This window comes from Siniperca chuatsi, linkage group LG18 (assembly GCF_020085105.1).
Source record: "Siniperca chuatsi isolate FFG_IHB_CAS linkage group LG18, ASM2008510v1, whole genome shotgun sequence".
NCBI classification, from domain to species: Eukaryota; Metazoa; Chordata; class Actinopteri; order Centrarchiformes; family Sinipercidae; genus Siniperca; species Siniperca chuatsi.
Genome location: NC_058059.1, coordinates 671125 through 686541, shown reverse-complemented (window position 1 = coordinate 686541; position 15417 = coordinate 671125). Strand labels below are relative to the sequence as shown.

The 15417-nt window shown below is 41.2% G+C and overlaps 2 protein-coding genes and 1 long non-coding RNA gene across 5 annotated transcripts in view; 2 read left to right on the top strand and 1 right to left on the bottom strand.

Annotated features, from left to right (window-relative positions):
• LOC122865303 overlaps positions 1-9021 on the bottom strand; it is a 15968-nt gene extending 6947 nt beyond the window's left edge. The window contains exon 1 of the long non-coding RNA XR_006375449.1: positions 8941-9021. This is a non-coding gene — a long non-coding RNA (uncharacterized LOC122865303). The remainder of the gene's footprint in view (positions 1-8940) is intronic.
• Positions 1-15132, top strand: part of LOC122865297 — a 21689-nt gene extending 6557 nt beyond the window's left edge. The window contains exon 4 of the mRNA XM_044173544.1: positions 14001-15132. Coding sequence (XP_044029479.1) covers positions 14001-14276 — 276 coding nt within the window. The 3' untranslated portion in view covers positions 14277-15132. The remainder of the gene's footprint in view (positions 1-14000) is intronic.
• LOC122865299 (septin-1-like) lies at positions 9266-15132 on the top strand. Of its 3 annotated transcripts, none has more exons than XM_044173549.1 (3): positions 9266-9345; positions 12373-12427; positions 12690-15132. In XM_044173549.1, the coding sequence occupies exons 2-3, from the start codon at positions 12420-12422 to the stop codon at positions 13909-13911; spliced, it is 1230 nt and encodes a 409-aa protein (XP_044029484.1). In that variant the 5' UTR covers positions 9266-9345; positions 12373-12419; the 3' UTR covers positions 13912-15132. The 3 variants fall into 3 exon arrangements, with proteins under 3 accessions (XP_044029484.1, XP_044029485.1, XP_044029483.1); XM_044173550.1 differs by lacking the exon at positions 9266-9345 and adding an exon at positions 11362-11635; XM_044173548.1 differs by lacking the exon at positions 9266-9345 and having other exon boundaries at positions 11953-12427.
• Positions 15133-15417: the final 285 nt, after the last annotated feature.

Genomic DNA, 15417 nt, shown 5'->3' with positions numbered 1-15417 from the left:
ATGGTTCAGGACTCACCCAAGCCAGCCCTAACTATAAGCTTTATCAAAGAGGAAAGTCTTTAGCCTACTCTTAAATGTGGAGATGGTGTCTGCCTCCCGAACCCAAACTGGGATCTGATTCCACAGGAGAGGAGCTTGATAACTGAAGGCTCTGGCTCGCAGTCTACTTTTGGAGACTCTAGGAACCACAAGTAACCCTGCATCCTGGGAGCGCAGTGTTCTAGTCAGGTAATAAGGTATTATGAGATCTTTAAGATATGATGGTGCCTGACCATTACAAGCTTTGTAGGTGAGGAGAAGGATTTTAAATTCTGTTCCGGATTTTACAGGGAGCCAGTGCAGAGAAGCTAATATTGGAGAAATGTGATCTCTTTTCCTAGTTCTTGTCAGTACACGTGCCGCAGCATTCTGGATCAACTGGAGAGTCTTAAGGGACTTATTCGGGCAGCCGGATAAGGAATTGCAATAGTTCAACCTAGAAGTAACAAATGCATGCACTAATTTTTCGGCATCATTTAGAGACAGGATGTGCCTGATTTTTGCAATGTTGCGTAGGTGAAAAAAGGCGGTCCTTGAAGTTTGTTTCATGTGGGAGTTAAAGGATAAATCCTCATCAAAGATAACTCGGAGGTTCCTTACGGTGCTGCTGGAGGCCAGGGCAATGCCATCTAGAGTAACTATATCTTTAGATAATGTGTCTCTGAGGTGTTTGGGGCCAAGTACCATAGTTTTGTCAGAGTTTAATATCAGAAAATTGCAGGTCATCCAGGTCTTTATGACCTTAAGACATGCTTGAAGTTTAGTTAACTGGTCAGTTTCATCTGGCTTGATCGATAGATATAATTGGAGTGTTTCCTAATAATATTGCCTAGAGGAAGCATATATAAAGTGAATAGAATCGGTCCAAGCACAGAACCTTGTGGAACTCCGTGACTGACTTTGGCGTGCAAGGAGGACTCGCCGTTAACATGTACAAACTGAGATCGATCTGATAGATAGGATTTAAACCAGCTTAGTGCGGCTCCTGTAATGCCAATTACATGCTCCAGTCTCTGTAATAGGATGTGATGGTCAATGGTGTCGACCGCAGCACTAAGATCTAACAAGACAAGTACAGAGACCAGTCCACTGTCTGATGCAATTACTAGGTCATTTGTAATTTTCACCAGTGCTGTCTCTGTGCTATGATGCACTCTAAACCCTGACTGAAAATCCTCAAATAAACTATTGTTATTTAGAAAGTCACACAACTGATTGGCAACTGCTTTCTCAAGGATCTTAGAGAGAAAGGGACGGTTAGATATAGGTCTATAGTTGGCTAAAACCCCTGGATCAAGAGTGGGCTTTTTAAGAAGCGCTATAATTACAGCTACTTTAAAGGATTGCGGTAGATAGCCTATTAATAGAGACAAATTGATCACATCCAATAATTAAGTACTAACTAAGGGTAAAACATCTTTAAGCAGCCTAGTTGGAATGGGGTCTAAGAGACAGGTTGATGGCTTAGATGAATTAATCGTTGAAGTTAGTTGAAGAAGGTCGATAGGAGCAAAGCAGTCAAGATATATATCAGGTTTTACAGTTGGTTCTAAGGTTCCTGCATTTAAAGATGAGTCGGTACCGGCTGAAGGCAGGAATTAATGAATTTTTTCTCTAATAGTTAAAATTTTATTATTAAATAAACTCATGAAGTCGTTACTACTGAGGGCTATAGGAATACATGGCTCAATAGAACTGTGATTCTCTGTCAGCCTGGCTACAGTGCTGAAAAGAAACGTGGGCTTGTTCTTATTTTCCTCTATTAATGATGAGTAGTAGGCTGCTCTGGCATCACGGAGGGCCTTCCTATATGTTTTAAGTCTATCTTGCCAGACTAAACGGGATTCTTGCAGGTTGTTGGAACGCCAGTTCCTTTCAAGTTTTCATGATGTTCGCTTTTATTTGCAAGTTTGGGGGTTATACCATGGAGCTAACCTTCTTTGTTTTATTATATTCTTTTTTAAAGGGGCGATAGAATCGAGTGTCGTTCGCAGATGGTCAGTTTCGGAGTGGCTGCGATTTGCGAAAAATTACTTTATCTGTTTTAAGGAGTAAACTTGATAAAAACTCTGAGAATTCAGATAAAAATTCAGAATAAGGACCAGGAGCACGGTACACTATAACAAATAGAATTGGCTGTCGTGTTTTCCAGGTCGGGTGTGAAAGACTAAGAACAAGGCTTTCGAATGAGTTATCATTTTGTTTAGGTTTAGGGTTGATTAATAGGCTTGAGTCGAAGATGGCTGCAACTCCACCTCCTCGGCCGGTGCCTCGAGGAACGTGAGTATTAATATGACTGGGCGGAGTGGATTCATTTAGGCTAACATATTCTCCATGACCCAGCCAGGTTTCAGTAAGATAAAATAAGTCAATATGATACTCTGATATTAAATCATTCACTAGTACAGCTTTAGATGACAGAGATCTGATGTTTAAGAGTCCACATTTAATTCTCCTGTTTTGTTGGGCTATTTCAGCATTTTTGTTTAGGTTTTTATGTGTAACTCCTCTTCTGTTAACTTTAGATTTTATTAATTTAAGTGGTCGGGGGGCAGACACCATCACTAAAGAGCTTTGGGTGGGTAACTGCTCTGGAAGCACAGAGAAGCGTGCAGGACTGCTACTCTGCCTCCTGGTCTGAACTCTGAGTTGTCATGGTTTAGGTCCACTAATAAACTCGGCCAGATTTCTGAATATGAGAGCTGCTCCATCCAAAGTGGGATGAATGCCGCCTCTCCTAATCAGACCAGGTCTTCCCTAGAAAGTCCGCCAATTATCTACAAAACCCACGTTGTTTGCTGGACACCACCTCGACAGCCAGCGGAATGAAGACATGCGGCAAAACATGTCATCACTGGTCAGGTTTGGCAGGGGCCCAGAGAAAACTACGGAGTCCGACATTGTCTTAGCATATGTACACATTAACTTTAGTGACCTCCAATTGTATTTACGTTTATTCTTAGTCAGCAGTTTTAAATAGGATTCAACGTCGTCAGCTCTGGCCCCAGGAATACATTTGACTATGGTCGCTGGTGTCGCTAACTTCAGGTTTCTCAAAATGGAGCTGCCAATGATCAGAGTTGGTTTCTCAACGGTTGTGTTGCTGAGTGGGGAGAACTTGTTAGAAACGTGAACAGGTTGGTGGTGAACCGTGGGCTTCTGCTTAGGGCTATGCTTCCATATCTCCTTAGAGGAGGTGACAGCACTGCAAAGTATAAAGTATAAATGCAGTTTATGGATATTTCCTGAACGTGTCACAAAAGACAGCCTGTAAAAGGTATTCACCCCTATTGGAAGTTCATCATGTTTTTTGTTTTACAACATTTAATCAAAAGTAGCTTAAGTAGAACGTTTTTTTGCCACAGACTTCTTTCTGCGGATTGATATGATTGGACTCCGTCCATAGCAACGGTCTGTTATTCAGAAATAACAGACTAGAATGCCATAATTGACCAATCAGAATCGAGTATTCAACAAAGCTGTGTAGTAAAACCAGTTAAATGGAGATCACCTGTGTGTAGTCGAGGGGTTTCAGTTGATTGTCTAAAGCCCCATCACAGGGGGAGGTGGGGGGGTGAAATCTTCACTGAGCTCCTCTGTAATTTAACTCATTTTAACTCTGGTGAAATGACAGGATCTGGTCTGTGACAGACATTCAGCAGGACACAGACTAAAGAGACTAAAGCCTCCTCAGGGGGGCGCCGGAGAGCTGAAGGGAAGGTAACGATACTGCAGGAGGTGGATTTGAGTCAAACATCGCACTTCTTCTCAGAGTCATAACTCAGTCAGATCTGAACTCACAGACATGAAACTCACATTGAATCATTCAGTGTGACTCACACTTCCAGAGGAGATCATCATCTCTGGTGTCCGTCCAGAATAAACCTCCAGAAATCCACTTAGACACCAGAGAAGAAAGACGCTGCAAAACTTGCCTGAGAATCCTCATGTTTTCAAGTTTCCTTCATTATCACAGTAATCCAGTGACAGCTGTCTGTCCGCCCACGGGTCCACTGCAGACAGGAGCTGCTGACAGCTGCTTCAGCTGCTTTAATGGGACAGTTTGACTACATGTGAACACATACAGGCTAAATAATGTGTCTGTAGAGAGAACAGCAGCCCGGGCCATCCGACCAAGGTCCCCAGTGTCAGGTTCAAGACACCTAGAACATTTAAATCATATACAAGGAAAGAAAGACAAAGGCATTAACTTAAGTTTTACTCGAGGAGAGTAAGCATAGATGCATTCAGTTACATCTCCTACTCACTCTGAAGTGCATCCATGCAGCCTCCTCTTTTTTATTCAGTTTAGGAGATTCCCTGTTACATAGTTTTCTAAGGGGTGGGGGAAGTATATACTGCTACAATAAGAAAAGAAACAAAGTGGTGTTGTCAGGTCTATCTCGTGAGAGCGGCCTTGGTGGCAGCCACAACTCATGAGACCATCTGGTGTGGTGTCAGCCTGCCCTGTCGGTCATAGGATGGCAGGGTGCATTCCTGTTATTCTCACAGACACAAGTTTAATAACACACATATACACACAGCATTGCTGTGTACTTTAAAGGCTACTAAGAACAAAACATAAATGGGATAACTTATGTACATTTTTATTCTAACACCCAGCTCCACACATGTCCAGCCCCCGTCTTGGCCCTCGAATCCCTCTTCCGGACCCCCTCCACCCACCCATTACTGGCTACAGCAGACTACACTGGACTCGCCCGCTCTGGTAGAGCGCTTATCAACCCGTTTTCTAATAAAGACTGTCACTACTACTATCCAGTTCTCTACTTTTCTGTGTTCTGCATTTGGGTCCTTAGATCGTGCAATATAACATACTGAGGTAATACAGTGAGAAGTTGGGTCATTTTCTCACAGACTTCTATACAATCTGACTTCTTTTTGCAACCAGTGGAGTCGCCCCCTGCTGGCCATTAGAGAGAATGCAGGTTTAAGGCGCTTCTGCGTTGGCTTCACTTTTCAGACCCCGAGGCTACGTCCACTTCTTTTATACAGTCTATGGTTTGGACCTGTGTGTGTCAGTAGTGTGTTTGTGTATGTGTGTCGTACACACACACAAAAAAAAAAAGATAATGTAGACGCATCACTAATGAACAATAACAGGCTCATATCAAACCTCCCATGTAAAATTAGTAAAACCCTCTTGGCTCTAAACTATTGTTTTGATGTTTTCCAGTTTTCGACCACAGCACTGAGACTGCTCTTGTTAAAGTCTTGAATGACATCTACTTAAACACAAACAGTAGAAAAGTTTCAGTCTTGGTATTATTGGATTTGACACGATCGACCACAACATATTACTAGACAGACTTGAAAACTGGGTGGGACTTTCCACTACATTGCTAAACTGCTTTGAATCATATTTAAGGACAGGAACTCATTTGTATTGATTTGTAATTACACATCGGAATGTACAAAAATTAGGGGGGTGCCCCAAGGCTCAATTCTGAGGCCTCTTCTGTTCAACATCTACCTGCTCCCACTGACTCAGATTATAGAAAACAACTAAATACCTTACCATAATGATTCAGATGACACACTGATATATATAAATATAACTGCAGGCAACTATGGACCCATACAAGCTGTGAGTAAGTGCATTCAACAAATCGATGATTGGATGTGCCAGGATTTCTTCCAGTTAAACAAAGATAAAACTGAAATAATTGTCTTGGCACCCAAAGAAGAATGATTAAAAGTCAGAGCTCAGCTTAGTCACTAAAGTTACAGACCACAAACCAGACCAAAAATCTGGGTGTAGTCCTGGACTCATTAAGACAATTACAAAATCTGCCGACCGTCACCTGAAGAATATATCAAGAATTTAAGGACTTCTGTCTCAGCAGGATTAAGAAAAACTTGTCCAAGTGTTTATCTTCAGTCGGCTCGACTACTGTAAGGCTGTCTTTACAGGTCTCAGATCAGTTCTGCTTCCTGTCTCCAGAGTCCAAACTAAACCTGGAGAAGCAACATTCAGTTTTTATGATCCACAGACCTGAAACAAACTCCCAGAAAGCTGCAGGTCTGCTCCAACTCTCAGTTCTTTTCAATCAGGGCTCAAGACTTTTCTGTTTGCCTTTTATTAAGTTCAACTTGAGACTATTTGTTCATAAATGTAATTTTTATTCTACTGTTTAATATTTCTCATTCTTTTTTATCTTATTTTTATCTTTGATTTTCTTTTGTTTTACTTTTTAAAATCCTATTTATGTTTTTATATTATCTGTTTCTTTTATATCTTTTCTCAATGCCTTTCTGTCTGATTGTTGTTGAAAGTTGCTTTTGGGGATTTTGTTGTCACGTGGTTTCAGAGAAACGGTGCGACTTCAAACCGTCAGTTAAACAGGAAGTGAAGGAAGGGAGGAGAGTTATTTTTGCTTCATAACTTTCTAACAAGATAAGATCAGCCTTTATTGATCCCTCAAAGGGGAAATTCAGTACCTGAAGCATCAAATAAATACAAATGAATAGCAAAAGTAATAAATAAATAATTTACAAGTATATAAAATATGAATGTAAGTTGATTCCAACCTGATGAACTTTGTTTGATTGGACTAAGTTTATCTGCATGGTGGGTCTGTACTACATGCTAACACTAGTTCACCCTTCTGACAGTATACAAGAACGTTTTTACTCTCATGCAAATATGTTTATTTCATCACTTTAGATGGATTTACAGGTCACCGTACTCAAGAGTTCACTGCAGTCTATGAAGGGACTCAGCTTTCTGTCTCACACTTTTTCTGTGAAACCATGTGACCACAGAGTCGCAGCAGCACCCACCTCCTGTTCTTCCGGAGCGGCAGGCTCCGGGTTCCCTGGCATCACTGGTTCCACCGGCTCCTCTACCAGTCTCCCTGTTGCTAGCTTTGTGTCCTGTCGCCGGGATCTGGTCTGGTTCTCTGGCCACACCGACGGCCTACAATAGGGCCATCTTCGCCGCCGGCTTCCAGGGACCTTCCGCCTTCGCTGTTGGTCTCCAGGAGAGGTCCGCCTTCGCTGCCAGCCTCCAGTGACCTTCGGCATTCCACCAGGCCTCCAGATGGTTTTGGTCTTTCGACGCTGACCTCTTGAGTTGCTCTGCTCACATGTCCAGCCCTCGAGCCGTCTGCCTGAGATCTATCGCTTGGCCCACAAATCCCTCTTCCGGACCCCCTCCACCCACACAGCTCGATTTGTGCTTTTGTTGGCTTGTTTTTGAAGAGACGTTTGAGAACCATTCCTCGATTTTTACTGACTCGTTTTTTGAAGGGGGACTGTCATAGTTCGGGGTTTTGTCCTGTTTCCTGTTTTATTTTGTTCTCCTCTCCTTGTGTGTCTTGTGGGTTCTTTGTTTGCTTTCCCTCCAGTTTAGATTGTTGGCCCCACCTGGATAAAACTGGGTGGGACTTTCCAGTACATTGCTAAACTGGTTTGAATCCTATTTGAAGGACAGGAACTCATTTGTATTGATTTGTAATTACTGAGTTGGCTCAGATTATAGAAAACAACTATATATCTTACTGTAATTATTCAGATTTATATAAAGATATCAGCAGGCAACTATGGACCCATACAAGCTGTGAGTAAGTGCATTCAACAAATCAATGATTGGATGTGCCAGAATTTCCTCCAGTTAAACAAAGATAAAACTGAAATAATTGTCTTTGCACCCAAAAAAGAACGATTAAAGTCAGAGCTCAGCTTAGTCACTAACATTGCAGACCACAAACCAGACCAGTGATCTGGGTGTAGTCCTGGACTCAGACTTGAATTTTAACAGCCACATTAAGACAATTACAAAATCTGCCGACTGTCACCTGAAGAATATATCAAGAATTAAAGGACTTCTGTCTCAGCAGGATTTAGAAAAACTTGTCCATGTGTTTATCTTCAGTCGGCTCGACTACTGTAACGCTGTCTTTACAAGTCTCAGATCAGACAGCTGCAGCTGATCCAGAGTCCTCACTAAGACCAGGAGAGACCACATCAGTCCAGTTCCCAGATCATTTAATGAATTGATTTTAAAATACTGCTGTTGGTTTATAAATCACTGAATGGTTTGTTTGTGATCTGCTGCTCCGTTATGAAGCGTTCAGACCTCTCAGATGGTCTGGGGACAGTTCTGCTTCCTGTCCCCAGAGTCCAAACTAAACCCGGAGAAGCAGCATTTAGTTTTTATGATCCACAGACCTGGAACAAACTCCCAGAAAGCTGCAGGTCTGCTGCAACTCTCAGTTCTCTTCAATCAGGGCTCAAGACTTCTCTGTTTGCCTTTTATTTGTCATGGTGGGCCACAGAGCCCCCGGTCTTTGTATGTTTCTGTGTACCTGTGTACGGAGTGCCGTCAGTCACGCCTCCAACTCGGCTCTGCTGGATCCTCGGGGAGGTCACGGGTGACGCCGGATTTAGCATTCATCCTTGCTTATAATAATCTGCACAATAAAAACCGTCACATTCATCCAGCCGTTTCTGTGAGTTCCTGCATTTGGGTCCTGGTAAATAGCCCGCTTACGACAATATTAAGTTCCACTTGGGACTATTTATTCATAAATGTAATTTTTATTCTACTGTTTAATATTTCTCATTCTTTTTTATCTTATTTTTATCTTTTATTGTCTTTTGTTTTACTTTTTTAAATCCTATTTATGTTTTTATATTATTTGTTTCTTTTATATCTTTTCTCAATGCCTTTCTGTCTGATGTAAAGCACTTTGAATTGTCCTGTTGTTGAAAGGTGCTTTTGGGGATTTTGTTGTCACGTGGCTTCAGAGAAACGGTGTGACTTCAAACCTTCAGTTAAACAGGAAGTGAAGTAAATGACTTAAATAGGACTTTTTCATCTTTCATATGTTTCTAACAAGATCAGCCTTTATTGATCCCCAAGGGGAAATTCAGTACCTGAAGCATCAAATAAGTACAAATGAATAGCAAAAAGTAATAAATATATAATTTACAAGTATATAAAATATGAATGTAAGTATGTAGAACAGACCCACCATCCAGATAAACTTAGTCCAATCAAACAAAGTTCATCAGGTTGGAAACAACTAACACTAGTTCACCCTTCTGACAATAAACAAGAACGTTTTCTGTCATGCAAATATGTTTATTTCATCACTTTAGATGGATTTACAGGTCACCGTACTCAAGACTTCACTGCAGTCTATGAAGGGACTCAGCTTTCTGTCTCACACTGTTTCTGTGAAACCATGTGACCACAGAGCCCCCCCCTGTTGGTATAAAAGCTGCTCTCTGCTCTGTCTCCCTCGTCAGCATCGGAGAGCTTCATGAAGCCAACAACAGGTAAGAACGCTTTGAAACAGGAACGATGAAATACTTTAAGGTGTCAAGATCAGGAGTTAACACCAGATATAAATGCATGAGGAAAAATGCATTTGACATAACTAATAACTGAACATGCTGCCGTACATTCATATGATTCATTCATATATGATGATAGAATAACACTGAAATGAAATGAGCTGTAATTAACTTAAAATGTTTCCTTCAATTAAGTTTTCATTCAGAATCCAATAATGCTGAAAGCCTGAGAGAGACTGAACATTTTCTCAGCTTGAATATTGACTATAAATCCTTTAAAAAATATATTTTTCAGTTTTTAGATAGATTTTCTTCCTTCCACACAGATGTTGGTTGGAGCAGGACAGAAATGAATGACACTTTTACTTTTACAGCAGAAATACAAAGTGAGCACATCACTGATTCTATAATGTTCTATAACTTTCTAAAATGTTTTACAGTAAAACATGATGTCAATTCTATATAATAAATATTTTTAAAACATATTTGAAAAAAAACATTGGAACCACGAAAGTTGTTAGTTATTAACAACAGTTTGTAATATTTGTTTTTAATTCAATGAAAGTGCATGTTTATGTCATGTGATCAACAGTTAAAATGTCTCTGTGATTTACCTTCAGTCGGTGTTAAGAGCTGCTGGTAGGTGGATTTAGCTAACTTTGGATAGAGCCAGGCTAGCTGTGTCCAGCCTTTATGCTAAGCTAAGCTAACCAGCTGATGCCTTACCAACAGCAATAAACTTGTCCTGTTGTTGAAAGTTGCTTTTGGAGATTTTGTTGTCACGTGATTTCAGAGAAACGGTGTGACTTCAAACCGTCAGTTAAACAGGAAGTGAAGGAAGGGAGGAGAGTTATTTTTCTTTCATAACTTTCTAACAAGATCAGCCTTTATTGATCCCCAAAGGGGAAATTCAATACCTGAAGCATCAAATAAGCACAAATGAATAGCAAAAAGTAAAAAATAAATAATTACAAGCATAAGAATAGAAAGAAATGTCTCTGAGATTGTTTCTGTGAAACCATGTGACCACAGAGCGCCCACCCTCTCCGCTCTGTCTCCCTCCGCAGCATCGGAGAGCTTCTTTTATACAGTCTATGGTAAGAGCACTTTAAAAAAGGACGATGAAAGACTTTAAGATGTCAGGATCAGGAGTTTACACCATATACCATGGTCTGGGTGAATACTCGATTCTGATTGGCTGCAGGGTGTCCATTAATTCCTGATAATGGACACCTACTAAGTAGCCCCGTTTTAAAAATGTGAATATCTAATTTACAACACTGAGTTTCGTCCTTCAGTGCCTCTGAACATACGTCTGGCCGCGGCCGACAGCACACACGGCCTCTCGTGTGTTCGTGAAAATCTTGATTTGGGGACAGTGACATGGCTGGATAGCTAGCTAGTCTTGTTGTTAAACATACTGTCAGATTACATTCACTGTTTGTCTGCCGAACGCCGTGTTGTTGACTTTGAGTCTTGCTAGCATAACGTTAGCTTTCTGGCTCAGAGCTCAGCCAACGGGTTCTACGAGCTGAGCGGACTAGAAATATCTAACAAGGTTCGTCCTATTTACTGGAGTAGTGAAGGTTTCCGTTGCATAAGAACTTTATGGGACGGTAATGATTGTTCCAGGTATTAGTCAAACCCTCAGATGTTACCAGGGAAAGTGAGTTATGGCTTGTAAAATACTTTAGATTTTGATTGCAAAACGCATGAAAATATAAATTATTGGTCCTTATGTCTTTTCTTTGGCCATGGTATAAGCGGGATAATGCCCCTCGAGGTGTCCATTATCAGGAATTAATGGACTCCGCAGAGGCAACTGTCCTCCGCTGCGCTTAATGCATAAGGGAAAAATGTTTTTGACATAACTCATAACTAACACCTTACGTTGATAGAAAAACATTTAAATGAAATGAGCTGAAATTAAATTAAGAATTGTTTCCTTCAATTAAGTTGAAGTTTCATTCAGAGTCCAATAATGCTGAAAGCCTGAGAGAGACTGAACATTTTCTCAGCTTTAAAGGACCTTTTCTGTGTTTCTGAGTGATTGAACCCATTGACTAGAAATCCTGTTGTCCTAAATTCAATGAAAATGCATGTTTATGTCATGTGATCAACAGTTACAAGGGCCATTAGTAATCAATACAGGGACGTTAGACAGAGCAGAGAGTGAGAGTGAAGGACAGAGTCCGTCCTGAACCGGGCTCACCTGGAAAATGAGTCGGCCATGTCACACCTGCAGGTGGGGAACGCTTTGCAGGAATGTAGTGTGAGTTTGATGTTAAGTAGATAGAAGACGAGCTCCTGCGTGATTTGGATGGAGGCGACCATGTTCAAAGAGCTCTGTTGTGTTGTAGCATGTGGTGAAGTTGTCCACGCAGGGGAAGTTTCTGCTACAGCAGCAGCCCTTAAGCCAGTTGTGAAGTTGCCTTAGTCGGCTAAACTTTACGTCGCCAAAACCTGAAATGAATTCTCACACACACCCATGGCCGAGCAGCCGGCTAGCTTGGCCAGCAGGCTAAAGACAAGCTAGCAGCAGCGGAGGGTTTAGAGCAAGGGCTGCTTTTTGCGGTCAAGTGGAAGCCCACGGCTGATTAAAAATGGGATCCGAGCTTTGTCTTGGAGCACTAGCTAGCTACTTGGGCTAAAAACAAACCGGTGCTAGCGGCACGAGTGCAGCAGAGCATGAAAGGACAGCAGCAGCTGCTGCGAGGAGGAAGTCCTGGCTGCTTACCACTCCATGTAATCTTATCTTCCGTTAAAGTGATGTCATAATGTGAGAATGCTACTGAGCTAGCCTAGCACAGAGCCACGCCCCCTGACCCCCCACACTGCACAAAGCCACTTTGGTAGATTTTAAACTGTGTGTAGGAGGTGGGCACAGGCTGAAGGGCAGCGTTTCTTCACTCGTTAATACTTTCAGTTACGATACAGTATCTAATAATAGCTTCTGATAACAACATGACAGCTGACAGGAGGCTACTGACTTGTTTTTCTTTCATCCAGAGAACTAATACGCTGCTCCATCCTCCAGCTCCTGTGAAGCTGTTACCATGGCAACGTGAGTAAGACTAATATTTTTTAAAACCACACCGTAGACATGTAGGGATAATACTGGACAAGGTGTACGTCCTGTGTGATGGATGATGTGGAGGACGGTTTGCAAAGCTTCACGTAATGTTCACCTGGTCCCGTATTATCCATACCACGCCACTTTCCAACAAACTTTAGTTTTCATTAACAGACCCCAGCAAGTACAGTGATTTTATTTATTTCATTCTGCGATCAGTAGTTTCTGAGCTCATGTCTTTACTTTTCTACAGGAACACCTCATCTAAATATGATGACATCATTTCTAAAAGTGTTCTGATCCAATCAGGATCTCCTGCTCGCTACCAGCTGACACCAGAGAAAGGGAATATTGGAACTCTAACAAGAATGACTCTTGGTGAAAAACATGTGAACAAAATAAACAAAACCATCTTGCTTGTTGGTGAAACAGGAGCAGGAAAATCTGCTCTGATCAACGCTCTGGTCAACTACGCCATGGGAGTGAAGTGGGAGGACGATGTCTGGTTTCAGATCGTAGAGGACGAGGAGAGAAGTCAATCAGAAAGTCAGACATCAGATGTGATCGTGTACCAGATCTTTGGTTTTGAAGATGAAACTCTGCCCTACTCTCTGACCATCATCAATACTCCTGGATACGGAGATACCACAGAGACTGAACAAGATGTAAGAGTCAGTCACAGATTATTAGACTGGTTCCGCTCAGAGGATGGAGTTCATGAGATTAATGCAGTGGGTCTGGTGCTGAAGGCAACTGAGAATCGACTGAGTGACCGACTGAGGTACATCTTTGATTCAGTGGTGTCTCTGTTTGGAAAAGACATGGAGAAGAACATCGTTGCCCTCATCACACACTCAGATGGAAGAAAACCTAAAAATGTTCTGAAAGCCCTCGAGGCTGCAAACATTAAGTTTGCCAGAAATGAAAAGAATCAGCCTGTTTACTTCCTGTTTGATAACTGCCAGGATGACGACAGGACAGAGGACACAGAAGACCTTAAACATGCAGATGAAGTAACAACGAAAGGAATGAGTCAGTTCACAGACTTCCTGGGAAAAGCTGCACCTCAGAAGTTGATAACAACTGTTGAAGTGTTGAATTCACGCATCACACTGACAGCCTGCATCCAAAACCTGCAGGAGAGAATCACGTTCACTGAACGTAAACAGAGAGAAATCCAACAGACTCAGAAGCTTCTGAAGAAATATGAACAAGTGATGAAGAACAATGAGGAGTTCACTGTAGAAGTTGAGGAGGTCTACAAAGATAAAGAAACTATCAGTGGTGGGATGTGGGGGTTGGGGTTTTATCAAGGAGCTGTCTGCTGTAAAGTCTGTGAGGAGAACTGTCACTATCCTGGATGCACAATGGCCTGGAGTCCAGAAAGCTGTGAGGTCATGAAAGATGGCCGCTGCACTTCATGTACCAGGAAGTGCCCTGCATCAGATCACGTGAAAAAGACTGGATCTATGTGACCAAGACAAGGAAAGTTCAGATGACCAACGAAGACATGAAAAAGAATAAAGCAGAGACTGAGAGGAAGGTAAGCCTTTTGGAAAAAGAGATGGAAAACCTTGAAGCAAACAAAACACAGTGTCTGGATGAGGCCTACGAGCATGTTGTGAATCTGGAGAAGATCGCCCTGAATGTTGTTTCACTGTCCACTTATGTCCACCTGGACGTCCTGATTCAGGAGATGGAGAAGAAAAAGGACACAGAGAAGGTTCAAAAACTAAAACTAATGTCAAGTCGAGTGGATAAAGGACTGCTGGCTGGGCTGAAATACGTGTATAATGAAGTGTTCAAAGGAAACAAACATGACAGGGACTCTGGGGTCTAGACTGATGACAGAGTCTCGTGGAGTCCACCTGTACATCACTGCAGCAAGGTGCGACGTTAAACCACTGGAGGTCAGCAAGATTTGAAGTCCATCTGTGTGTACTGTTAGTTTACTAAAAGTGAACCAGAAAACATCAGCGTGATCAGCTGGTGCCTTGTCTGTTCCTCAAACATGTAAAAGTTTCCGTGCAGTCATCGATCATTACAGTTCATATTAATGGAGTCGGCGTTTGTCTGTGTCTTCTCTGATGACAGCAGCTGAACCCAAATATAAAACTAGCTTATGTATTTACATAAAATGTACAATTATCTAAACATTGTGTTAGAGAGTCTGAGCAGTGGTCGAACAGCTGAAAGCATGTTTTATCAGCGATTAATTACTTAGTGAATTCAGAAACAGGGCAGTCATTACCAATCTGCAGAAATGTTTATTTTTGTTTAACAGCTGTGTCATTTACCAGTGTACACATGAATGCATCAGCATTAACAGTCTATTAATATCAGAACTAATACTCTCTGGCTGCAGTATAAGCTGCCTACTTTAAGGACTTTTTGCTGATAATACTTCTGTACTTTTACTTATGTGATATTTTCAACGCAGAGTATTTTTATACTGCAGTGTTGCTACTTTTACTAAAGGATCAGAGTAGTTCTGGTTCTGGTCTGGTCTACACCGCTTTGATTGTTGGGATTGTTATAATTGGTGTTTGTGTGATGGTTGATTTGCTTTATGTCATTTGTTCTCAGGATGAATAGATATAGCTTAACTAACTAAAAGACACATTTAATTTGATTCTGTTTTATTATTTTACACTGAAACATCCATATATATATATATATATATATATATATATATATACACATAACATATACATTTTTCCCTTCTTAATAAAAACAACCTTCGTTTAAAAACTGCATTTTGTGTTTACTTGTGTTATCTTTGACTAATATTTAAATTAGTTTGATGACCTGAAACATTTAAGTGTGACAAAATCAGGAAGGGGGCTAACACTTTTCACACCACTGTGGTTATACTGTATATATGTATGTATGTATGTATATATATACATTCATATATGTGTATATGTATGTATTTGATTAAACTGGGCTGATTTGAAAAAGTAAATGAATTAATAATAATA